The 27,309-nt window shown below is 39.2% G+C and overlaps 1 protein-coding gene across 6 annotated transcripts; it reads right to left on the bottom strand.

The window, feature by feature from the left end:
- Positions 1–1,412: 1,412 nt before the first annotated feature.
- Positions 1,413–13,432, bottom strand: hmg20a (high mobility group 20A). 6 transcript variants are annotated; one of them, XM_034149271.1, is made up of 9 exons: positions 13,346–13,432; positions 10,689–10,778; positions 10,344–10,553; positions 8,636–8,768; positions 7,116–7,153; positions 5,185–5,260; positions 4,723–4,938; positions 2,559–2,691; positions 1,413–1,881 (listed from the first exon to the last, which is right to left on the bottom strand). In XM_034149271.1, exons 2-9 carry the CDS (start codon positions 10,752–10,754, stop codon positions 1,878–1,880), a joined length of 876 nt encoding a protein of 291 aa, XP_034005162.1. In that variant the 5' UTR covers positions 10,755–10,778; positions 13,346–13,432; the 3' UTR covers positions 1,413–1,877. The 6 variants fall into 6 exon arrangements, with proteins under 6 accessions (XP_034005162.1, XP_034005165.1, XP_034005166.1 ...); XM_034149274.1 differs by having other exon boundaries at positions 5,185–5,257; XM_034149275.1 differs by having other exon boundaries at positions 8,654–8,768.
- Positions 13,433–27,309: the final 13,877 nt, after the last annotated feature.

The raw sequence follows: 27,309 nt of genomic DNA, 5'->3' as shown, positions 1-27,309 counted from the left end.
TCACATATAATCAGATTCATAGCAGTCAGCGATTGTGTATTATTAGCTCACGGTGTGCACTGCACTCTCCTGTGGGAACAGAACATCTGTTAGGGACATAAAGCTGTGACACACACAGCCATTATGGACAGGAAGTCTCAGCTGGCAAAAAGGAAATGGGCATTCGTCAATGGAAACAGGAAAGACTCATAATATAAAGTGAAAATAAATACAGTACTATGTTAGTAACTTGATACTTGGCATCCAAGCTAATTGGCCAGCTCCTTTAGACAAATAAGAACATACATTTGAAATTTCCAAGTGAATCATGACGTAAATCAGATTTACTAAAAACGATTTATGGCAGTCATCTACGGCCATTTTGTTCCTCATTTGAGGCAATGGGTGTTTCTCAATGTCGAGGAGGCTTGCTTGGTAGCACATGTACCTCCGAGTCAGTTGCTTCAGAAGCGAGGCAAGAATCCTTCCTAGCCTCGGAAAACGAAGAATTGTGGAACAGGCTAACAGGTGTGCGTCATATGCGAGGCTCTGCCTTAAATGGAGCGCGATTTCCGCCAAAGATTTGGAAATTGGTCCGTGCGCAAAGCATTGTGGGGATTTTAAGACCGCGGAGTCTACACATGTGCAGCCTCGAAATTTCCCGCAACGAAGTATGCCGGCCTCGGTAGAATTCCAAGTATCCTGGACATTGGAACAGTCCTTCGGCGGGACTCGATGACGTAGTATCCTTGAAATAGTGGCTCTGGAGCAGCTTTCCTCGACATTGAGAAACACCCAGAGATTGGGAAAATCCTGTGATGTGATACAGTGGGTCATTGTTTCCCAAAGCTGAGTACAGCCAAGTGAATGTGAATGTGCCACAGAGCGCAAAGTAATTTGTGTCTCTTTCTCCAGATTCTGGTAATTTACAGCAAAGCTGCTTAATTAACCTAACAAATCCAAATCTGTTTGACTGCAAATCTACTTTAATTGAATAATCTTTGGCACTAAATAGGCACCATTACAAACGTGATACAGCAGATGAGCTTAATAGTTATTTTTAATACAGTAGACTTTAAAACCAGGCTGTTAAAATTCAACAATTCTTCCTAATGTTACAAATCACAAACTGGAAATGGAATATAATATAATATACATATTACAAATACTACTATTTGGCAATTTTGAGACACACCATCAAAGTTATCTTTTAAACACCTGAAAGTCGCTGTATATAAAACTACTTAAACTTTAAGAGGGACCATTTTCTCTAAATATTTTTCATAGCTTGAGCTACGGAGAGACAGATTCTGTATATGATGAACTAAGAATCTAGGGCAATGGTCCATAGTGTATTTAAGTTAGATTTTATATTTCAGTGCAAATATATATATCCAGCATGTTATGAACCTATCCAAACAAACCGACGGCTCTGGTGATGTAAATACGTTTATTGAAAACACAAACACTTTTACACACAGGAGAAAAAAATAAATGGCACATGTTTTTCTTCAACAGAGTATAAAAACAGAAAACATTTCTTGGATATGGTGAACCCACGGATACATTTTGTCTTTGTTTAGAACATGTCTGATAATGCTTTAGATATTGTTTGTGAAAGCATTTGCTATAAATGGACATAAAGACAGAACAGGAGCGATGAGTGACAGAAAACGGTTTCATGTCCTACCATTTGATTTATAAAACAAACTACAGCTATATTAAAATGAGGACAGAGCGTAAAAAAAATGTAAAACAATAATAAATAAATATGAGTCCCTACATCCCCTTCACATACATCAACTTAAAGAAGTAATACAAGATGTTTAAAAATAAATTGGGAGGACAGATCGGCAGGAAGATTCACCGTCAGGGAGCAGCCTCGAGACACGGTCCAATTATCTGCGGCAAAAGCATGACAGCAAAAGACACACTCATTATTCATTCCCAAAGAAATGTAATAATTGAACACTGGTAAAACAAACTAAAAAGCTTGAAAAAAGATACATGAATCTGCAGGTGAAACTGTATGTCTACTGGACTTATTGATTTATGTCTGACTAAGAAAGGGATATTAAAGTTTACTCTAAAGCCAACACATTTATTGACTAGACAAATAAACAAAATATGATTGTTCATTAGATGATGCAATAATGTAAAGTAGGGCTGGGCAATATGTTGATATTATGTCAATATTGTGATGTGAAGCTAAATATCTATATGAATTTTGCACATTGTAATAGCTCATGTGACTTTTCATGGTTTTTAAGGCTAAATAATAATAACGTTTTTTTCTAAACTTCGACTGTTATAGCTGTTTTATTATTTTCCTTTAACCACTTAGCCAATATAACTAATGATTATTTATTACAAATGTTGCTGTTGGCCCAATGTCCCGGACTCAAAACTGGCCTCAGACTCTTTTCAACTCTCTCTTCAATAAAGTCAAATTTTTTTCGAGATATTTGATCAGAACTATTGTAACATTTGATTTTCTCTACATCAACCAGCCCTAATGTAAATTGATCATCTGCAACTCTAAAGTCTACTAAAGTCATGAAAGGAACAGCGTCTCTCACCTGTCCAGACGGTTGACCACGTCCCTCACAGTGTTGATGAGATTCTCGTGCTCCTGGGGGCAGCTGACGATGATGCTGTGGAGCTTCTTCATGTAGGAGTCGATGCTCTCCAGAGTGGGCGTCTCTCCACTCGCTGCAGGACAACAATGAAGGATATTAGTACTCAAAAATAAGTACTTGGAATTGTCTTTTAGCTGAAAGATCCTCATAGGACGACACAAACCTTTAAAAGTATATTTATTCATACCCACTAAATTGTCTTAACAAATCATGTTACTAAGTTATATTTACTTCTAATTACTGCCGATAAAACCTTGAATAAGCATTTGTGTTTACAGCTATGGGCATTTTATATTTGAATATTTTGGACAATGCCAGAAACATGATTGATTCAAGCACAACAATACTACTACTACTACTAGGTGCTGTTGCTGCAAACACATCAAAGGATATCCCAGTAGTGTATTAAAATATTTAATAGTGAGCATGTTTAATGACCGGTATATAACTTTTTCAATTGTAGTTAACCTTTGTAAAGTAAGTTAATAACTGGAAATGGCTCATTTACCGTGATAACAAATACAATCAAAGGAAAGCCTTCACTCGGAACAAGCTTTGATGTTATCAGTAATTAATTTATAGACACTGAAATGAAAGTGCCACAGAGCTTCCCTGAGGCTAGGTTTAAGTGGATTTTGCAATCATCTTTCATTGTCAAGCTCTTATGAAATAATTCCAGTACTGTTTGCAGAATCCGTGTCTCTGCTGTGTGAGCAAGAAATTCAAATAGGTGTGGAGGAAGAATTACAAGAGAAAACCTGTGGGTGTGAGCTCAGCACGGGTTCTCTGTGTGCAGAAAACAAGTAGGAACAAAGTGAGAGAGCACATTCCTCAAATGTAAATAATGATAAGGTTAAAATTAAGAAAAGACCAAAGCCTGAGTACACGGTAAAAGTCTCTAAAAGAACAGCAAATACACTCGAGCGGAGACGTTATGAACACTCCTACATTATCATTCATGTCTCAACTAATTTAAAATCTGACCTTGTTGCAAATAGTTTACTACAGTATTCATGTCAAGGGATGCATTACTGGTATGGGGTATTAAGACAAAAGTGGTTTATAATGTGCACTGATCAATATCAGCAGGCCCAAGAGCCAAATTGCTCACTTTGAGAAATAAAAGAAAATCAATTTCATTTTTCCCACACACAGCAGAATGTTGATTAAAAACTAAATATTTATTGTTGTGAGTTTCCCAAAACGAATGCTCTTATTCTAGACCGTCGTAACAGAGGAGACATGAACTCTCTATCAGCAAATATCTGAACAACTCAGGAGGCTGCAGTTGTGCCCGCCTAAATGAGTCGTCTAGGATAGTGCCGAGTCATTCATCATCTTTTTATTGAAACAAAAGAAGAACAACAAATACACAAATGACTATCTCAAAATTTCACTTGTTCCAAATTAGGTGGAATAACCCTTACATATATCTCAAAAAGTGAAAGGTGCTAGAAAAATCTCCTCGGATAGAACGATAACAAATGTTTTTTTAGTTAGAATGCCTTTTTTCATGTGTATCCTGTTCACATGACAAGCATTTTATTAGGAATACTTTCACATAAAACGTGAAAACTATGCAGCGAAAAATCATCGTAATTTTCAGAAACAAGGTCGATTTTTCTCAGTTTCTTTCATCAACCAATCACGTTGTACGAAATGGGGATAAATGCATATTTTTTTTTTTAGATTATAAAACAACTACATGCAGTCCTCAAGATGGTTAACTTTGCTTTTCCTTTCAACCTTGACAAAAGCAGCGCATACAAGAAGTACTTCCATTAACTTCCATGATAAAAGCCAGACACATTATGATATATTTAAAGTCAAACTTTTCCCCTGTTCTGTATTTCTCAAACCCCGTGTGGCTTTGAGAGACCTTGAGAGTTTTTTAGTGCCATGTTTGAGGATTCAGAACCAGAATACCATTATTAGTCCCACAGAGGGGAAATGTACATTGTTATAGCAGAAAAGTGCCAAAGACAGCTTAATGTTACCTAAGAAGCATGCATAAAAAAGTATTAAAGATACAAAAATTATAATAAAAAAAGTTACACAATTTACAAAATGTATTTAGCAGCCAGACAGTGATATGGGTCCTCACCTGGCAGAGGCACGGAGGAGAAGCTGGAGGTGAGCGCCTGCCGCAGGGTCTCCAGGTGCTGGTGGAGCAGCCCGTTGCGTCCCCTCTCCTGCATCACGTCGCCCTCCAGCCTCTCCACGGCGCCGCGCATGCTCTCCACGTGTTTCTGCAGCGCGGCGTTACGCTCCTCGTACTCCATGTTGGTCTTACGCAGCTGCCGCATCTCAGCCTCGCGCGCTGTTGTGCACAAACACACAGAGAAAGAGGGGGACACAGCGGCATTAATATTTAATCTGCTTGAGAGAGGTGTGTTCTTTTCAAAGTTCAGAGCATCGCTGAGTTTGTGGAAGTATTCTGGGAGCACTTTTAAACAAAGTTATCTTGAGCTAGCCATGAACACGTTTAGAAACACTTTGACAAATGGATGTTTGAAAAAGTTACAGTGCGCCAACAAATAGAGCTGGCTGAGTTTAAGCTCTGTACCTTTGCTGTGGTTGAGGAACTCCTCAGTGAAGATCGGTATGTCGAACACAGTTCTGTCCTTCCCTTCACCGTCCTTCTGTTGATCAGAGACAGAAAGGGGATAAGCTGAAGAGAGAACACATTTGGCCGCACACACTGACAGTGAGAGCTGGTCATTTATCTATGTGGTTGGTAGGTGGGTGGGTAATTGATGTTATACCTTGCCACAGGGGAAATACAGTGATACAATTTAAGAAATGAGGAAGGCAAAGTAATTTCATCAGCAGTGCTGCTAAGATATCAAAGGCCTTGAAATGGTTTGCAATCAAATTGTGTTTCACAAAGATACAGCGCAGGTTTACTCCTTCCTCTGAAAGAACGCATCATCCTTTCTCATTTCATAACATAATGAAATGTATGCTGAATCCCGTGTGCTTTGAAATCTGTGGAGGGGGAATCCACACAGGAATGCTGATTCCAATAAAGTCACCTTGACCATAACCCCTCAGCAGAATGCTATAAGCCTCACAAAGGAAACCTTTAATTACATGCAGAACTTAATAAAAATGAATTACACACTTAGCAAAAGCCAAGTGTTTGGATTAGGAACACAAACACAGCACCAAAGAGGATTAACACAGCTTTAGTGATGCAACAATAAGCATTTAATGGGTTGAGCAAGAGGAGGGCTAACTAAACAGATTTAGTTTCCTGGGTGAGAAAATAACAGAAAACCATGGTAACACAAACTCAAAATAAATTAAACTTGTGCTTTTTTTTCGCACCCAGGAAACTAAATCTGTAAATATTACCTGCCAGCACTTTTTATATCCTGTTGTGTATACAGTACATTTCATATTTATGGGACCATGTATGCAACAACATATATTACCTTTATATACTGTAACCCATATACGTGGATGTACTGTATCCTTATCTGCACGTTATCTACTCTTTGTACTAATTTGGTTGGATGCAAACTGAAATTCGTGGTACTATATGCAATGAAAATAAAGTTGAATCTAATCTAATAATATTTGCATGAGTTCACTTGTTGTTTTTCTGAGAAATGTTGTTTTAAAGTCAAAACAAACCCTTTCAAATTCATGTTGATTCAAAAGGATATATTATGCTAATGTTCAGGTTCATCCTGCATGTTGTGCCTCGACTGTGACGTGTTGACATGCTTTTATTGTATTCTAACCATGTGAATCTTTTAGATCGATTTTTTGATTTCCTTGCGTGGACAGGAATCTATTTTATTCTTAACCCTTAGATGCATAAGTGGGTCTTTTTTGACACGGTGAGGTGGTTTTCTTGAAGTATCTTTGTAATTACATTTTTTTAATAATTTCGTATTCCAGCTATTCCTCAAAAAACATGTTTTGGATATCATACCATTCAAATTTTAAATATACATTTTATAAATTTTAAGAAATTGTAGTTTTTGTATTACTACCCCAAGCTTCCATAAGTGGGTCTTTTTTGACCCGGTGAGGTGGTTGTCTTGAAGTATCTTTGTAATTAAAAAAAATTATAATTTCATATTCCAGCTATTCCTCAAAAAACATGTTTTGGATATCATGCCATTCAAATTTTAAAATGTACATTTTAAGAAATTGTAGTTTTTGTATTAATACCCCAGGCTTCCATAAGTGGGCCAAACAATCCAATGGGAAAACGTTTTTTTTCAAAATGTAAAAAAAATGTCTAAAATGATAAATAGTGAAAACTTAAATAAATATAAAATATTTCTAGTGTGAACCAAAATATAATACTAAATATTATACAAGTGATTTTTCTTAACCAAAATGAAAGAAATGGCATAAAAACATATTATTCTAATACGGGTCCTTTTTGAACCACTTATGGAAGAGTGTAGGGTCCAGTCACTCGGGCATCTAAGGGTTAAAGATAGTGATTGTGATTGTGGGCGGGAAAGAGTTACTGACCTCGTGAAGAGCTTCGTTGGCTACCTGGTGCCCAGCATCTGGAGAGGAAGGAAAGAATAAAGAGAGAGGACAGAGGATGATTCATGATTCCCCCGACGCAGTGAGCTTTTACTACTTTGAGAACAGATGAACGAATGAGAGCAATACAAAAATCCCATCTCCGCCCTCTCCATTGTGATTCACCTGAAACAGAGCAGATCATCTACTTTAGGATTTGTTTGCCAAGGTAGAGCTGTTTATGTCGTCAACATGTTTGAAACTGAAAATAAAGACCATGTGTTGTGCGAGAACAGTAACAGCTCCTTGGCCTCAGATTTCACTTGAACTCTTAACGGGAACTGCCGTGAACTCCAAAAGTACCTCTTTTCTCGGCCACATTTACATTGACTGAGGAAAGCAAATAATGAGTGTTGACTTTCAACACTAAATAAGGCATGTATTCATATGATATAGTCAAACCCTGCAACCATTTGCCTTCTTAGCCTTATTTTCTTTATAAACACTGACATCTTGTATCAAATTGAAGCAGCAACATGAGCAATCAAACAAACCAACATCATTACCAGATCATGTACCAAAAGTCCGTACTGTGCTGGGGAAGAGGGCGTTCAGTTACGCTGCTCCTGTGGCTTGGAGCCAGCTGCAAATTGAGCTGAAAGTCAGAGAGCTGGTCTCTTTAAACAAACTCAAAGCTACTCTAACTGACCTTGAATCAGCCGCTGTGGCTGTAAATGCTTTGGGTAAACTTGTTGTATGACTGTGTTGTGATTGTGGGTTTTAAAATTCTCTGTAACTGTGCTGTTACCATTCCTGGGCCAGGACTCTCTTGAAAAGGATATTTTAAATCTCAATGAGACCTATCCTGGTTAAGTAAAGTTAAAATAAAAATGTAGTGGTTTGGTGCCTTGCTCATTGGCATCTTAAAACCAAATGTTTAAGAACATTACAAGTGCATACCTGTATTTATTTGTTAATGTAAACTAATTTGAAAAGGAAAATAGACACACAACTACATAATCAAACGTATTCATTATATATTTATGTCCATTTTAGTCGACCTGGAAGCAGTAGTCCACCAAATATAATACCCGTTTGATCCGATTGTCACCAGATATATAACGTTTTTATCTTGCCAACTACTTTTCAAACAGCAGAGCTTTAATATGTTGGTGGGCTAACTGCCAGACTGGATGGTTGTTTGAGACAAAATGCTTATTGTGCTTTTGTTTATTAGTTTTAGTATAATAATGATGTATTAAGAGTGACTGCACACATTGTATTTGTTGTCTGATATGAAACTCATTTGTCTTTCATTTAAACTTTGTGACTTCCCGAAACATATTATCACCTATGTGTGATTGTAATGGTTTGGTCTACCTGTTCAAAAGTATGCAGGGCTTTTTGATATCTTCAATTAATCAGGAAGTGATTGGGGCATTTTTATTGGAGGTGAAGTCGCTACACTAGTTTCAATGGTTGATTCTGCTCGACCCCCTGCTGCCTCTCTACCCAGACCTCACCTCCCCTGTGTCGCTTGCCTTTCTGCTTCTCCTGAACCTTCCTGGTGAAATGTTTGTAGGCCTCCGTCTTCTGGTACTTCTCCAGCTCCTGCATGTAGCGCTCCTTATCTCGCTCCGCCTCATCCAAGTATCGCTGCAGAGAGAAGAAAGAAAGGTGAGGAGAGTTGGAAGGACTCAAGTCAAATATGAGGATTTGGAGAGTTCTTTTTCTTATCAGGATTAGTTTCTTTCAAAAGGCAAAAAACGGTCATTTCCAAAATTAATAACCTACACTAATACGAGGCTTAAAACAGATTAAAGCATCTTGTATTATCATTCGTTTGGGAATTAGAGGAAACACTTCTAAAACCATCTTTGTGCAAAGACCTGGTGCCAGGAAAGTGGATCCGACTGAGCTCTGAACTCGTGGTTTAACAATTAGATACACATCAGCAGAAAAGCTCTCAGGCTCTATCCAGTCTTTGGTTTTCAAAACAAAACATTTCCCCAATCTTCTCCTTGAAAGAGAGCCAAGAAAAGCAGCAAACTGATAAAGCACTAGCTGTTTCGCTAGCAGACCAAGTTGATACATTTTGATAAAAGAACATGTGGAAACGCATTATCATTTTGTTGATCCATGATCTGCCATTTCTTTTAAAAGGCCACTGAAAGTTCTCCGTGGTTGAATCACAATATCATCCCTCAGATATCTTTGAAGTGGAATATCAAATTGTTATGAAAAATCTGCCTGAACTTGACTGTTTTTCTCTCAGCAACTTCATCCTTTTGTATTATTTTTCTGTTATTCTTGCATCCCAGTTGAGGGCGTATTTAGGACACAATACAAGATGCCATCAAGTACGGCAAAACAATCTGTAAAAGGATGTCAAACTAGCAAACAGAGCCATGTATAAAACAGTGACACCATGGACTCAACAGGCTTTTGTTCCGACACGCTTTTTGTGTACAGGGAAAAAGAAATAGATAAAGGTCTCTGCTGATTTGAGAGGTAAATGTGGCTGGCAGGTTGCAGCTGAACATTTCTGTCCGGCGCTTTGGGGCACCTTTGGAGCGATTACTGAAAGTAATAACAATTAAAAATCCATCACTTTGATAATCAAAAACTGAACAGATTTTGCTGCTGGCTGTCCTGCCTCTGGTCTGTTGATTCCCTTATCACTGCTTTTTCAAAACCGATATCGTCTTAGTTAGTTCCCTTTGTTGCATTCATATTTACAGTATAGAAACTGATGAAGACGTTGATGGGTACATTTAAACAGAGTAATACACAAAATTGACTATGGGAGAGAGGTCCCGCCCCTTAGCCTATAATAACAATGTGTTGGAGCGCTAGCCAATAGAAGCATGAGGGTTACATAGTGATGTCACTATGTTAGTAATCAAAGGAGTCCACAATGGAGGCATTTCAGGCAGGGGGGGGGGGGGGAGTGTGTGGGAGAGAAACTCCCTCTGGAGGGATTTGGGGATTTTAGCCTTTGCAGGCCATTATCATGCACACAAACCTATATAACTCACTACAGGAAAGGGCAAACTCCAGTCTTTTCAATCATACTGTGAATGTTTCAAAAATGATAATTCCCTCTAATATTGTGAATTATACTGCAATTGGAATATAAATCAAAAATGTTTGTAATTAGTCATTTATGCAACCCTCATTGACACATGATTCCTCACAGTTGTTTTCTCAGTCTGGATCTTCCTCACTGACCTGCTTCTCCTCGGGGGGCAGCTTGCTCCACTCGTTGCCCAGCATCCTGGTGATCTCTGGGAAGGGCACGTCCGGACGCTCGGCCCGAAGCTGCTCCCGTCTGTCGTTCATGAAGCGGACGTAGCCCGTGAGGGGGGCCTTGGGTGCGTTGCTGTCCTTCATCGGCTTCTTCCTCTTCCTCCCCTTGGTCCAGTTGCCACGTCGGGGCTTCTGCAGAGATGACAAAAACAGAGATGTTTTTAAGCTTCAGGTAGCAGTCCTGTGTGTTATGTAATGGCAGGATATTCATTGGAGTTTGAATCGGAAAACATTTTCATGTGTTAACACAGTGAGTCCAGCTCTTACCTCATCTCCATTTCTCTGGCCGTTGTTGTCGGCGTTGGCTGCAGGAGAGACGGTCTGCTCCTCCATGACCACGATGACTACGGGGAAGATCTGGGGGAAAAAACAGAGGGAGATGTTAGAATAGGAAACTTCTCAAACCAGTAGGATGAAAGCTAGACGTGAGACAAAATCATTGTTCTGAAAGTCACAAGTAAATCGCAATTATCGCAAAATACGCCCTTTTTTATTGACCACCTCATTAGGGCTGTGCAATTAATCGTATTTTAATCGCAATTACGATTTTGGCCTGCCACAATTACGAAAACAACATAATCGAATAAAACAATTATTTTGCTTTGCTAGGTTGTGACAGTGCACTGCAACATATTTGATCTAATTTATTTTGGTCTCATTTATTTGTATTTATCATATTTATATATGATTAGTAGCTTGTGGAAGTGCGCTCCAAAATATTTGTTGATCTTGTTTATTGGTATTTATTATTTTGATATTATTTATTTAAAGTTTTTCAGTTGAATTATACGTTCAGGGTAATCAACAGTTAAAAAGAGACTGTTCAAATTATTATTTGTATTTGTTTTAAAGTTCAATAAATGGATGTTTTCAAAGTCAATGAATAATCGTATTTAATAATCGTGAGCTACAAACTTTCCTGCCATATATGATCTTGAAAGGTCATCCATTAGTTAAGGTAAGGCTTGTCACCTGGAGGAGCCAGATAAAAAAAATTGAGACACACATTTTATCCCGATGCACTTTGAGACAGGGTTTGAGCGAATCGCGGGTTGTCGAATTGTCGATTCTCAGTATTGTACGCTATCGCTTTTCCGCAAACTCCTGCCAATCTTGGCTCCAAACGTGCTCTTGGCCAGTCACGCTTCCTCTAATAGAAATGTCTTGCTGCTATCAATCATCATTGAGCAATTTAATGAAACAAAACAACAACACCCCCACTCCTTAGATGCTATTTTAGCCTATTTTCAACAGGAGGAAGTAGCTGTTGAACTGTCACTTAAAAGAAAACAGCAACATCTTAAAAATCTCTCTGGGAAATTAAATCTGTTCTCTAGCTGAACGTCTGTTCGATCTAAGCTTTCAAGCGAGTCATGTTGTGGACAGAATATATATTTTTTTTACTAGAGTTATATCATAGCTTGAAAATACTACTAACTACTTTTAGAATAATATTAGGTCAGTTATGAAACACAAAAAATCGAACAACTCTAAATTAATTCAGGAAGCACCTAATTAAAGATATACTGACTCAGGGCTCTTCCGGGCAAACAGCCCAGGTTGTGTTTTAACCTTTTGCCCCTCTTCTAAATAACTACGTGGGAATCAAGCCTCTGTATCCTGGATGTGGTTGTGCCCCCTGTCACTAAGTACTGTGGGAAAAGTCACAGAGGAATTAGCCGGTCTACCACAAAAAGCACTTTTGGGAAGAAAATGGGGGGGAAATTCCCCCAACAGCAGCATCAGTTAGGCAGGGTTTCTCTCATACTCTGTGATGCCTGAGGTCAGCTTCTAGTGACACATCAAAGTCATACAGATACTGACAAACAAAAGGTGTGTCGCCCGACGCCTATTAAACAAACTGTACCAGCAGGTAGGGCTTTAAGATGCTGATGCTTAACTATGAACAAACATTAACAAACATGCAAAATACTTTATATACCCAGTGTTTTGCTTCCCAAACCTCACAAATAAAAGCTATGCCATAGTACCCTCTGCTGGGTGAACGCACACAATACATGATACAATGATACATGGTTTAACGTGGACAGAGTAATATATCTCTACACTAAGTGCTTCACTGTTTCTTCACTTTACACACAGAAAATGCGTTTATCTTTTTAGACTCCTCAAGCATTGCTCTGTATATTTAAATGCTGATATATATGACTGTTTGCAAGCATTTAAATATTCCTATTCCAAGCTATGCATCCTAGAATAGGCTGCAAGAAATACAAGGCAAACATAGACCTAAAAACTGTGCTATCCTATACTTTAAATCCGAAAGAAATTGCTAAATAAAAGTAATTAGCACATGTTGTTATGTTAGCATTGAGCGTTGTTTATTGGTTGTAATAACGTTACTGTGAGGTCCTTAATGCTTCTGTATGAGCACCCAGTCAGCAGGGTTGAAAGCGTTGGTGTTAGCAAATGCTGTGGTAAATATGGTTAGACAATAAATGGTCACACTCGTTAGTGAGTGGTCAGAATCTAATGTAACGTAGCAACGTATGTCATTTTAAATTGGCAGACGTTTAAATGTCGATGATATTCTCACAATTGGTGTGAGCATTTTTATTAGCTAGCTTCGGTTATACAAATGAGCTAATGTCAGTTTTAACAGCTGCGGTGCATACAATGCGCTTTTCAGCATGTAGGACGGTCATTGACTGTCTTATATTAACCAACGGAAATGTTTAAAAGCAAAGACATATTGAAGATATCATCAGAAACAATCGTCTAACACTAGGATATTGGACTGATGTTCCTAGCTAGCGTTAGCACTCAGTTAGCAAGCAGTCAGCTAGCATACGGGCACCTCATTTTTTGCTGTAGGTTACATTAACTCGTCAAGATGAGATTTCATACTATGTTAACTGAAATATTGAATGTATATTTATCAAAACCATCGAATGAAAACTAACCTTAGATAACGTAATCCGTATCTGTACCTGAGCAAATGATTTTTCCTAATCAAAACAATACAGCAGCAGCCTGGACATAGAATCAAACCACATAGACAGGCATGTAGCTAAGTTATACTTAGTACTCCAAAAATGCTGCTATATTTTCCAGTATTTCCTAATAATGTATCGTATTTGTGTTTGTGCTTCTTTAGAAATGAAAATAGAGAATGAATCACAGAAACATCTGAAATGCATTGTAAATAGATACTGTAATATGTTGACTGTAACTGGATATATATGGATTCGACCTATTTATGGTACACACCAGAAACAGGAATATTATACAAGCTTATTCAACATGATGTGCTTTGAAACGTCAATAGGAATCAACCAATGAAAACACAAATAACCCTACACAATTGAAACCAACACAAAGAAAGGAAAATTAATTTAATTAGAGCTAACTGATCTGGATATTCTACTTCTATGGCCCCTCGTTGGTCACCGTTTTCTTCGTGTGTACATAGACCAATGTCTTTAAGGGTGTTGCTGCCCCCTACTGTTAGTTGTACTAATTACATTTCTCAAATGTATTTCCATAGTTTCAAGATTCAAGGCTTGTTTTGTCATTCGTTCATAACTACAGTGTAGTTATGTCGATGAAAATATTAGGTCACAGGCTCCTCCAACAGTGCAACACAATAAAACAGATAAATAGTGCAAATAAATACAATGAATAGAATATAAGTAGTGCCATAAGAGACAAGTGATAACTACTTTGTAAATTGAAAAACAGGTGAATGTTATGGATGTTCTTAGTTCAGGTGTTTAACAGTCTTATGGCCTGTGGAATGAAACTGTCCCTGAGTCTGGTCGTTTTAGACCTGATACTGTTACAATAGTAATGTCAAGCTATATTTATAAGACATGAAAAAAAGACTAAACATTTGGGCTGGAAAGAAGTATCAAATGGATGAGATTAGGACATTTTCATCTCATTTTGATGTACAGATTATTTAGGAAATTATTAGGCCAGAATCAGCGGTGGCAAGCCTTTTTTTTTTAATGTAAAGGGCATTCATTGAGGTCTATGTTGAAGCTGCAATTTGAAATATCTCCATCTGTCAAAGTGTTGGAGCTCTGCCAGGGCCACACAGACACACAGCTCACTTACAGCAAAATCTACAATGCTGGAAACCCTGGGGTAAATCAACTCCTGCAAACAATTATATCCCTATCCCATTTACAACCCTCCATGCATTGGTAAATTATTACCAAGAACACACTGATGACTTAAAAAGTCCCTAAGCACAGCCTCATGGTTTTGGGCTAATTGGCCTGTCCAAACAGGAAATTCTGTAACACATTAGATTCCTCTTATGGACGTACACAGGAAATGAAATGAAGCTCCCAACCCAGAAAAACCTCCCCTAACTTGAAAGATATAAAATGAACAAGAGAGCGAGAAGACTAACACTCTAATTCCAAATTACCAGATTGCAAATCAACACCCAGGCGGGAGTTACCTAACTGTGGCTGCAGTCTAATTGAAACTTTGATTGCAATCTTATTGCAATTACCCAAAGTTAATCCAACCCAATTCTCAGGCTCATTACACATAGGTTGGGTACATCCACAGTTCAGAAAGTTAAGTCTCCTTAACATTTCGTTTTTTTAAGATCTTGTAGACATATCAATTGCTTGGGATGTAATAAATGTTTTCCCAGAGATTCTCCCAGAGAAATAACAAACCTCTGAACCATCATTTACTGTAATTAAACCCTTTAACATTCAATTGATTCTGTTTTCCACAGAGTAGTTAATAGTTGGAAAAACTCTTATTCCAAATGTTCTGATTGTGTCACATGCATTATATACTCTTAAAGGTCAAATATGTTTTTTATCACATCACAAATCCCTCATATTGTATATATTTTAAATATCTTATGGATCATTTGTATCGAGTTGTACGTATAATGAAGTTACAGCCTTTAGTCACATGTCTTGTGGCTGAATTGCATTCAGAGGCTGCTGTCAGTGAACAAACTGACATCTCTGGCTTTTCAACAATGGACATTTCCCTTCAACTCTGATGAACATCAATGCAAAATAGCAATTCCACAAAGCCCACGCCAAAAGATGATATCTGGTATTGAGTTTTAAGATGGCTGAAAAGATTCTGCTGTCAAATCAATTGAAGCTCTGAACTGTTTACCAATTTCATTTATTTATAATAAAGATCTCACCACAATGCAACCAGCGAGAACTAAATGTTGCTGGAAGCATAAGGCTTTTTTCCTGCATGGGGATTTACTCACAATCACAACAACAGGTAGGCAAATTAGATATGATAATTTTCTGTGGAGATGAACAGAGGAAAAAAATCCTCTGCCAATAATATGGTAATCTGTACCAGCAGATATCTCATATTCTAGCTTTCCAAGAGTCATATTAATAAGTAGCATTGCCTGTGGATTCATGTTTGTCCCTAATTGGCTGACTTGGAACACAGAACTGAAGCAGGCCAACTGTTCAAATCCCAGCAGCAGCATGTCTGGCTTCGATTTTAACGTTATTTTGTTTTTGTGTTTTTTTACTTCCATTCTGCATCAGTGGTCACTGCATAGTCTCAGAAGGCTGTGAAACAGAGAGCCAGGTTCAATCAGCTCTGAACTGGAGACTCTTCAGATCCCGGCAGGCGTCCAGCTGTCGCCTGTACGGTTATCCACCTCTCACGTCACGTCCAATCAGCCGCTCGCAGCCAGAGAAGTTCAGTGCAGAGGAAAGGGTTTCCTGCCGATGGCCCTCTGCGGGTCGGCCATATGTCCTTGCCAGTCGGCCTGTGTGGCCTGGAAAGTGACAACGTTGTGACACACACACTGCATGCATCAAGCCCTCCTTCTGCCTCAGGATATACACGATGATAATGTCGCATGACATGTCAGGAAGGTGATGATAGATAATTATGGCAGTATTATCATCTGTGTAAAAAATGATGCTAGTGAGTAAATAAGTGGGATGTGAAGTGAGTGTCGAGCACTGTTCATTTGTATTGTTTTAAAGACTACATTATGGTGCAAGCTGCTATTAACCCTCCTATTGTCTTCGTTTCCCCCCCCACTTACTTTGGTGTTCGTGGTCAAATTTGACCGGTCCTGTTTTAACTGCTATTACATTAACACAAAAACCATTAATCATCACCAAATTTAATTTAACACCCTTTCAAACTGTAAATATTGTATCAGACTACTGGTATACATGAACAACTGCAGTAAATATACAAAGAATAGACACTGAACATGTATTGTGTGTGCCAGGTGTGATCCATGCGGGGGGAAGGGCACATAAGAGCGGGAAATGTGTCAAATTGTTCTGTGTGTGTGTGTGTGTGTTTGTGAGTGCCAGGTGTGATTCACATGGGGGGGATGGGCACATAAGGGGGGGGGGGGGACACATCTAGGGTGTGTGCGTGTGTGTGTGTGTGTGTGTGTGTTTTGTGTGTGTGTGTGTGTGTGTGTGTGTGTGTGTGTGTGTGTGTGTGTGTGTGTGTGTGTGTGTGTGTGTGTGTGTGTGTGTGTGTGTGTGTGTGTGTGGGTGTTTTGTGTGTGTGTTTTATCTGATCCGGATGGTTACTAATTCCTTTTCTTTATGGCGGTCATTTTTGACCGGGAACACAATCAGCAATTGTATATGTTCAAATGTCTACTGTGAAGGATATCATAAAGCCTTAATGCAATCGAATGTCAAACAAAAAAGTTATGATTGATGAAAGTAGTAAATCGGTCAGATTTGACCCGAAGACAACAGGAGGGTTAAAGGGACCAGTGTCTATAGTCGCCAAAGATATACATAAAATATGTTATTTTCAATCACTTTATAATATTATATTGTTTATATGTGTTCATGGTTTTCTGTCTGATTGGGTTGGTTAGCCTTTCGTTTATTTCAAAACCATGTAACTCATAATTTAAGGAAATAAACAGAAACAGAACAAATCCAATCAACTGTACACATAAAGCAAACTCTAAGCAAACACATTTGAATAAAAACTATAAATACATATTATATCTACGAAAGGTGTGAGGCAGATACTAGGAATTGGTTTGTGATTTGATTTGAACTCACTTTGGTTTCTGATTGCTTCTCGTCTCTTTTGCTCCTTTCTGTTTCTCTCTGTATTATGGATCAGGCTTTAAAACAGAAAGATTTAGACCAGAAAGACACACCATTTAGATACTGAGTGTTTTATAGAGATGAATACAACATTAATTGTGTATCTCTTCCTCCTCACAAGAAACTAAATGGAATATAGAACAGAAAAGGATAAGATACTTTAGATAAAGTAAATGTTCCTTTTTTCCACTGGCAAACAGTATGAGGGTGTGGTCAGATATATACATTTGTGTGCATAACATTATGATTGTTACATTGTGTAATGATGATGCCATCTGCTTGTATGAACACTGGTGGCACATCGGTTGAACACTGACACAAACATCAAATGAAATAAAGGTCATACAAGCACACAGCGAGCTATAGAGCAGATAATTGGCTTAGCTTTTTTTCTCAGCTGCATTCATTTGGTTATTGATGAGAATAAATCTACTGCAGTCCCTTCATGCTTTAAGATAGGTAGTTAATATTTATACCACCGTGTGTTGTTTGAAAACAAGGATGTCAACATATGCTAAGTAATGCATGTGTTAGCTAAGTTAATGACCTCATCAGCATAACTGCTTATGGTTCAGTGTATGACGTGAATATGGCAGCATATTAGTTCCTCTTGCTTCTCATGCACAAACAGAAAGCTGTGAACTTTGCTAGTACCACAGAGAACAAGAGCTCAAAGGGCCTAAGGACTTTTTGCAGCATCTTGTTGCTATGCAACTGTCTAATTATACTTAGGTAGCTTAACCTGAAGAATGAAAGAGGGATGATGTTGAAATATAATGGGATGGAGATGAATGAGTGGGAGTATTTTATGCTGGGAGAACACACTGTGGAGACTTTTTATTTTTCTTTCCCAAAAACCTGTTGCTGGAGCAGAGGGCGGAGACGTTTAAAGGGGCCCTATTATCCACTTTTCAAGGTTCATATCTGTATTTCTACTCATGTTTAAATGCTGTAATGTTAAAAATCTCTTTATTTTTCTCATACTGCCTGTGCTGCAGCATATAAGAACCCAAAAACAGCACACCAGCAGATTTCAGCGATCTGTACAGCCTCATTGTTGGAACTTCTGAGTGAAACTACCTGGGATGTAATCATGACCACAATGGGTGAACCTGGACTATCTCCAAGCTGTCATTATCATCATCTCCCGATCTATTTTCATCAGAGAGATTGTATTCCTCTTTCTGCTCACAAAGTCTGGCATTCATGAAGAAATAGCAGAAAAAGATTACTATCACACAGGTGATTGACATAAAATAAATACTTTTATGAATTTAAGTTTAGATTTAATATGCTACATACTTTACTGTGCATGGCGTTAATAACCACAACGGACAGTATTGACTTTCTGGAATCTTGTGCATGGATACCTTAAACACAATTTGTACATTGCTATTTTAGTACACACCAAATAAATGAGATGCATGTTCATTAGTGTGTTCCAGAGTTATTAGTAAGCAGAGCCAGGTTAGCCTTTCTTCATTGTGTTTCTACACCTACCTGCTGTTATTTGACCTTTATGAAGACGTGACTGATTGAGATGTGAATTTAATGCGATTCACTGCCCTGTATTATGCTCTTTTATATTTTTCAGCTTTATTATCATCTCATTCTGTTTGTGTTTTCCACACAGTGAACAAGACTTCATACATTTTGTATCTGCATCTTAGTTAAGTAAAGACGCCGTTACTAATCACTGCTGGAATAACATTTCCATATAAAGCAGGTGCATAAGTTCAACAGAGATGCTGAGAAAAGAGTAGGTACACTTATACAACAGCTCTGAGAGACAAAATGATTCAAAGAATTCAGAGGCAATGCCAAGAATAAAGAACATGTAATTGGCGTTTTGTCAGAATAAAGGAAATGTATGTCTTAAAAAAAGGAGACAACCGAGGGAAAAATAAATACATCTGAAGACCATTTCTTCACGCTGTAAAGCCTTTTGGCAGCACATATTTTCAGATTAAATAAAACAGATGAGACCTTTTATGCGAAGCAACCCAGATTTCCAATGATGGCTCAAAAGCGACTAGACTGCCCTTTGTAAATGACTAAAGAGGCGAGAGAAGATGACAATGGATAATAACTTGATGTATGACGCTTCGGCAATGAGCTTTAAATGTCTTATCTAAATTCATACACAATGACAGCGTTCGTGCCCAACCATGTCACGTTTATCATTTTCCCTGCACCGCCTGGCAGATAATGGACAAAAGGGAATCAATAAGTAAGAAAATCTTACTGAATGAACCACGGGATGATAGCAACGAGCGCTGATGGATGCACCCTATTCTCACGCATGCTGTATTGACTTTGTGGAGGATGGTTATGAGCCTTATTCACAGGGTTTATGCAGCTCTGCACACCACACTTTGCATTGGGTTATGAGGAAAAGAGGAAATATTTGTGCACAAAGGAAAGCAATACTCTTTACTTCTGCATATATTAGATCTTTTAAAGCAGACCATGAATCTTAAGTCTAAATAAAGGCATTTAAATGTACTCTGGGCCCCAGGAGAAAAAATATATAAGAGAAAAGTCCCTATGAGTTCCACTGATTTGCCCTTTCAATTTTGTTACACTATGCTGGAGTTATATACATCCCAAAGTTTGGTGTGATATGAATCGATTACACACAATTTAAGAAAACAAAACAACTATGTGCTGGATATTGTGCATTAGTCAAGCATATTACAATTTTTCACACAAAAATACGAATCAATAAAGTTTAACCTTGGGATATTGATGGCCATGTTAAAAAATGATGTCCAAATGAAGCATTGTCTGTTTGACCACACATTGAAGACAAATAACCTTCTCTAATGGATGGATTTTTCTTAGTCACCATGCCAAACCTACTTTGGACCGAACAGTCGTCAACAAAACTGATCCAAGCAAGTTCAAATAGTTCTTAAATGTCTTCTAGGTATGCATACTTGTAGGGAGATACTGTATTAAAGGTTAGATAAAGTACGCAGAGTTAGCTATATAGATGGACTGGACTCCAGGGATGCTGGAGAAATATAACATTGTCATCTTTAGCACCAAATTTGACGTTTAGCTGCAACAACGGCAGCAGGTAACAAGGATTTTATAAATGGTTTGAGGTATAAAACCACTTACTACTGAGAACCCTTAAAGGTCCCATGTCATGGCCATTTCTACTGATCATATTTCCATTGTTGAGGTCTACTAGAATAGATTTATATTGTGCAATTTTCCAAAATCACATTGGTTTCTCATACAGCATCTCTGTAAAGTATTTACTCTCTGTCCTACACGGCTTGTTGGAGCTCCTGCCCCCCCCCCCCCTCCCTGTGAGCCCAGTGTGCTCTGATTGGTCGGGACGTTGCGAGGCTCGCTGCTGTGAGGAGCGGACAGGTTTCCGGGTCGGCGATACAGAGAGACACAGCGAAACTCATCCTGAGCACACACAAACACTCACAGCCGAAGTAAAAACGATAAGTGTGGCTTGATATTGAGCCAAGGGATCCTGGTGTGTGAGGTGCTCCGCGGATTGGTCCATTTGGGCCAATCCGGTCATTCGTTGTTGATTTGGGTATTCACACGTCACAGAACCCAGGAAGCAAACAATGGAAAATGGAGAAATGTCCAACGAGGCGTTCTGGGGCAGCATAGACAGGTCTTTTCTGTGTTAGAGTTGTACTCGCTACAGGGTGTACTTTGAGGGTTTGTGACTCTGCAGACCGTTTACATGCATAAAAACCTTCATAACACACAAGGGGACGGGTAATAAGCGGAAAAGCATGACATGGGCCCTTTAAGGAAGGTAATTACTCTGATCAAATACAATTATTAAAAGGCCAATTCATCTTGTAGAAAATGCTTTTACTTTTTAAAGTGGGACCCACCTATATAGCAAACACAAATCATCAACAGCTTGACAACTTCATTTGAATATTTTTAGCAGGGTCTTTTTATGAAAAAGTAGAACAAATTGAATTGTAGCTTGTATTCCCATCACGAGCATTGTGGCTGCTGTGTGGATTGTGACTTTGGAGTGTATTCAAACCCGATGGCTTGCTCGAAGCAGCAGACAAACTGTTTTGTGGAAAAAAAGATCAGCTCAAGGGGAATATTAATGAAGGGAAAACTCTGAATAGTCTGTTCATTTGAGTCTGAAATGAAGTGCACATGAAAAAAGGGAAAAAGACAGATCCCTGTGCTTTTGTTTTTAATTTCATAAAAGGATTTCAAATGGACGAAAAATGCAGTCAATGTGTTACCTTTGATAAATGTATGTTCAGTTCAATTATTCAAGCAGCATCTCCAGGAAATGGACTAGCGTGAAACAGTTTTAGTTTAATAAATTCATGACATTCTTGGGGAAACACATTTTTATGTATGAAGCAACAAGCTGCTCATTGTGGCTGTGACCAATTCTAGTCATGGATGTCATGTTGGATCAAAGAAACGATTACATTTGTGACGCTTTTTGCATTGCTGTGTATCTGTGTGTGCATTCTATTGAACAACAACATAACTTGAGCTGTTACAGTATTTTCCAGCATGTGACCACATCAGGGGAATTGTCACAGCTGCAATAGGCAGATGTGTTTGAACCTGATGTCCTCACCCGCTCCTCTCCCCTGGGTGATGGACAGGTTGGTTATGGAATATCGGCAAGGTCACCAGATGTGAACTCTTGTCATACATGTATCTGCACTTTGCGGTGTTACATGTATTTGCACTGCCGCAAAGACAAACATGCATGTGGCTTGAGGGAATAGTGGTACGTGTCCATCATGTCCTTCATTGACATGATTGACATGGGACGACAAAATATGTCCTTTTACTGCTTGACCAGTTCACATAACAAACATTGAATTTCATGTGACATGTTTGACGTACAGCCTATGCATGGACCCGTACTGTGCACACATAAATGTTCAGTCGGTATGTGAATTTGCGTTTTCCTTAAAGGGGACCTATCATGCAAAATTCACTTTTGTACGTCTTTTATACATGAATATGTGTCCCCGGTGTTCCAGGGAACTCACCAAGTGTCAGAAAACACAACCCTCTCTATTTTCCTCCATACCCAAATCTCTAAAAAAGGGGCTGCAACGGATCTGATAAAAACTGATCCAGATTTGAACACTGTCCTGACGTCAGGACAGTGGCGCTACGGCTATTGGGCCAACTCCACCAATCAGGAGGAGACAGCCACGGCCATTGCCGTTCGAAAGCGCTGGAGACGCTGTAGTACATATGCCAGGCCAGTAGGTGGTGCTGTTCTCACAGAATCAGCCCTTGCAAAAACAGGGGTAAAATAGTGCAAATTGAGCAAAATGAGGCATGGCTAAAATGCATGATCTGTTTGGTATTTTGAAAAGAAAAAAGTATAAATATGCCTTATATAGGTATGGTCCTACACTATATTATTATAATATAGCATGATAGGTCCACTTTAAGTTTAGCATCAGCATCTCAAACACTTGGCTTGTGATATTCCTAATATTTGTACCATAGCATAAGCAAAGACAGCTGGCTGCATCACAAGCAGGATTGTTCATACTGTATGCCTGCGTGCTTTATGTGTAACTGGAGGATTAAGATTAGACTGCTGGCCAAATGTACATTTATTTTGGTCTTTTAGGTTTCTTGTAAACATTTACACATCTAAAATGAGTTTATCTTCAAAGCTTACTGTTGTGGTTGTTCTCAATTGTAAAGAATCTGCTTTGACCCATCTTCAAATCCCTACTACTAAAGATTAATCTTGATTTTTCAATCTACACAACTGCTGAAATCTGAGCAAAAATGCAAAACAGTAACGTCGTTAAAAGACTGTAAAATATTCAGTAAAGCTGAGAAAAAAGTCAGGGTGAGGTAGAAATTCTCTGTGACTCGCTTTCATATTACACAGGGTCATTTGATTCCTGTTGTATATATTGCTACTAGGTTACAATAAATAGTTGCAGTGAAGGCCAGACTAAAGTATAACTAATAACACTGGATTTGTCACGAACGAGCTGAGAACCAAAATGCAACACACGGGAAACCAGGGAAAGTCGGTAAGCAGCTTTATTATAAAGTGTCTCACTTGAAAAGTTCTGATATGAGATCAACCGGCAGACAGTAGGCAAAGGGCTGGTCGGGGACAGGCGAGGGTTCCAGGAGTAGGCAAGACGGGAGACGCAGGTACAGGCAGGGTCAGTGAGCAGGCGAGGCAGAATAATCCAGGGACAGGCAGGGTCAGGAAACAGGCGAAGCAGGCTGGTCAGGGACAGACAAGGTCGAAACCGGGAGAGCAATCTGGGAGGTAATGCTGGAAAGACTGGCATGCTGCGAAGTACGATCTGGCACTGAGGTGCGAGTGAAGGGGGCCTATATACTAGTGGAGCTAATGGGTGTAACAGAGTGTGAGAGAGAAACAGGGTGTGACTACCAGGTGACTAAGGTGACTGAGAAATGCTAATGCAGAAAATAGGTGAGTGAGGGAGCAGACTGTGACAGGATTGGCATAAAACCTATGCCAAGGCCTTTGGTGCTTTCATATGCTCTTTGGATTGGGCCATTTCCCATGCAGTGACGTTATTCTTCCGACTTTGTTGGGTTCATGAGCTTCAAGTCGTAATGTGGAAACCTTGTGGACACTACAAAGAAGATGTAACTGCGTGTGTTTAATATTTGTAGCTCTTTCTGATTGGTTGTTCTTTGAGGAGATGTTCACCTGAATTATTCCCAGTCAGGATCTCATCTTGTAGCTCATTCTGACACCACATGAATGCAGCAAAAATGCTTTAGTTTGCCAAGCCAAAGATGGAGAAACATAAATTGTGTATTTTTTCCCATGATTCAGATCTGCTCCAAAATTGAATAGGTTCTTCCTGTGCCGATGCTTCACTTCTCATAAAAAAAATCGTAATTGTTTCCAAAATCCTGCTGATAAACGGACAATCAAACAAACAGACAAAAAAACATTCCCTCCTTGGCTCAGGTAAAAAACATTGAATGTGAATCTGTCTTTGTCACTGCCGCAATGTTGGGCAGTACTTTAAAAGACACACAGTGGTTCAAAACAAATTATGTTTGAAAATTGCTTCCAAGTCTAAGTGAACATTGCTTCAAGACACAGAAATGCTCAGAGAATTTCTTTACCTGAAGTTTCAAAGGCCTACATTTTGCTTTAAAGGAATGTGACCTTGTCTCATTAGTGCGCTTTTCTTCTTAAGCCCTGCTAAACTAATTGAAGCTTTTATTTGCATGTGAACACACTCGACTCCTGTAACTTGTGGTATTACAAGAAGGGGATCAATGACGTTAAGCAACAGGGCATGTGTTTCGGTCCCCTTTACTTTATTTTCCCTCTGCTTCCTTTTGACCTCGCTGCCAGGCTTGCCTTTGTCTCTTTCTCAAACCTTCTTCCCTTCATCCCCTCTCCTTTCTTTCCCCCTGTCTCCTCTCGCCTCCGGCAAAATACTCCACTTCTCGCCTTGCTGGAATGCTGGCTTAGTGCAGTCATGGTGTTAGGCAGGCTGGTTGAGGAGCGATTTAATTAGCAAGTCAGGCGATAGATTACCCCTGCAATTAAAAGGCAGGCCCTCTTTTTTGTTTATGCCTATAGGGAGGGCTCTCTAAACAAAACACAGCTCTCTCCGCGCACACACGACACTTCACTGATGAGCGCACATGTGACCGAGCTCCCCTCCAGAATGATGTAAATACATCTGTGAGTGGCCTTCTCCAAAGAGCCAAGCTCCATTTCCTCCTGTCTCGGTAACAGACGAGCTTTATCTGCTGTTACAGAGCTTGGGCTTTGGCTGAGGACCAGGAAGCACCATAGAGAGAACACAGAGTCGACTTCAATAGCACACACGCACGCACGCACGCACACACGCACGCACGCACGCACACACACACACACACAAATGCAAAAATAAATGTTGACGCACCAGCACACAGAAACAGACGGTCTGTCCTTGGTGTTTTACTTCCTGCTGTTTCAGAGGTAAGCGTTCCTTCACAAGACAAAGTGGACAGGCTCAAACAGGCTCTTTGAGGGCACTACTGAGTGGATCTTAAATGATTGTTTCTTTAAAAGCCTCTGTCTTTCAATGAATTAGTAATGATGATTTTTCATAGTTAAAGTGCTCTTTTTTTCCTAACGCCTAGAAACACGTACAATTATTTCCTGTGAATATATGACTCATGAATACGGCATTAAGTGTAAACTTCATTTAAGACTGGAAGATATCTCGGTTCAGATTAGAAAACTGCCAGGTCTTTTTTAGGTAAGTATCCAAATAAAGACATGTTTTACTTACACCAACAATAAATGGATGGCTATGGCATGAATTTTGCTACATTTCTGTTTAATTTGTTGTATTTTCATCTGAAATCGCCTTTTTTTATTACTTGATCACATATGGTATATGAATTAATCATTAACAAGAACGTTTGGAGATTGATACAAGATCAAACTTAAAGGTGGGGTAGGTAATTTTGGAGAAACCAGCTCGAGTGCGCTAGAATTTGAAAATACACAGCCGGAAAAAATCTGCCACTTCCTTACAGAGCCCCTCCTCCAACACACACGAACGCACACATGACCAATGAGGGCACGAGATAAGTTTGTGCACAGATGGAAGGCTGACAGGCAGGTAGGCCATCCAGTTATTTTAGCCGGGCCGGCTAAAATGATGGGTCGTGCTTTTTACAGCGCTACGGCTTCCACAGATGACATTTTTTTATGGATTTTTTGTCAAAGCACTTAAGATATTCATTGCTATCGGGAGAGCTTTCCATGGAATATAACAAAAAGTGTATCTCGAGCCGGTTTCTCAAACTTACCTACCCCACCTTTAACTTTGGGAGTGTAATAATCGCATAATCGTAATCGCATTTCGACTTAAAAGGAGATTTTATGACAACGGTGTGATCACATTTTGTTTCTGCTGCCTCCAAGTGGCCAGAAAAAAATCTATGAAGCTATTCATCCATCGAGACAGATATCACAGCTAAAAAGTTTAAGAAATGACATGAGAATAGTGTTTCTGGATATCAGGATTTGGAAGAAACTAAATGATGATGATGTAGTACCAATGCTGCTGTGCTAGTGCGTTGGCATTATGTCGGAGCAGCAGTTTTTTGTAATTAATCGTGGTTTATCTGATAAAGTCACAAAGGTTTCAGCTTCTACTAGGTGTACATTTATCTTAGAATATGGATACTAAACCCCAGGAACATGATTCATTTATCTAGAAAGGCTGATAAAAGGGTTGCTCAATGAGAGATTACATAAATTCACAGAAGCGAGTGGAGTAGGAGACATCAGGACTTTATTGTGTTTGAAGACTCTCTGTGTATGAAGGCCTCAAGGCTCCGGCTATGTCTCCTTACCTGTGGGGGACAGTTATTTTAAACATCGCCCAATTCAGAGCATTTACTTTACGTGACATTGGCCAGGGGATATACATAAGAAGTCATTGTGATTTTGACATAGGAGAGCCATTAGGTGCAGTATCATCACCAAGCGCACATTTCCTTCTGTAGCTCCAAGGATATCATGTCAGACTTATCGCTGAACGATTAATGAGCGGGAGATACAAAGTCGAGACACACGTGATGGCTGTGCGACAAATGCATTAAGGCACTAAAAAGACCGGCCTTTGTTCAACTGACTGGGAGAGCTGAGGGTAGCGGAGGGCGACCGGAAAATGGAGGCAGCCTTTGCTAAATAAGTCTGGGTAATCCATCAGATGCCAGGCCTCATTATGGCTGTGGGTACAGCATGAAAGAGAGCCCTTTATCTGGGCTTCCTGTTCTTATTAGTAGCACTC

The sequence above is a fragment of the Trematomus bernacchii genome, unplaced genomic scaffold (genome assembly GCF_902827165.1).
Source record: "Trematomus bernacchii unplaced genomic scaffold, fTreBer1.1, whole genome shotgun sequence".
In the NCBI taxonomy this organism is placed as follows: domain Eukaryota; kingdom Metazoa; phylum Chordata; class Actinopteri; order Perciformes; family Nototheniidae; genus Trematomus; species Trematomus bernacchii.
The sequence above is the reverse complement of the archived record's forward strand: the minus strand, read 5'-3'. Positions and strand labels throughout refer to the sequence as shown.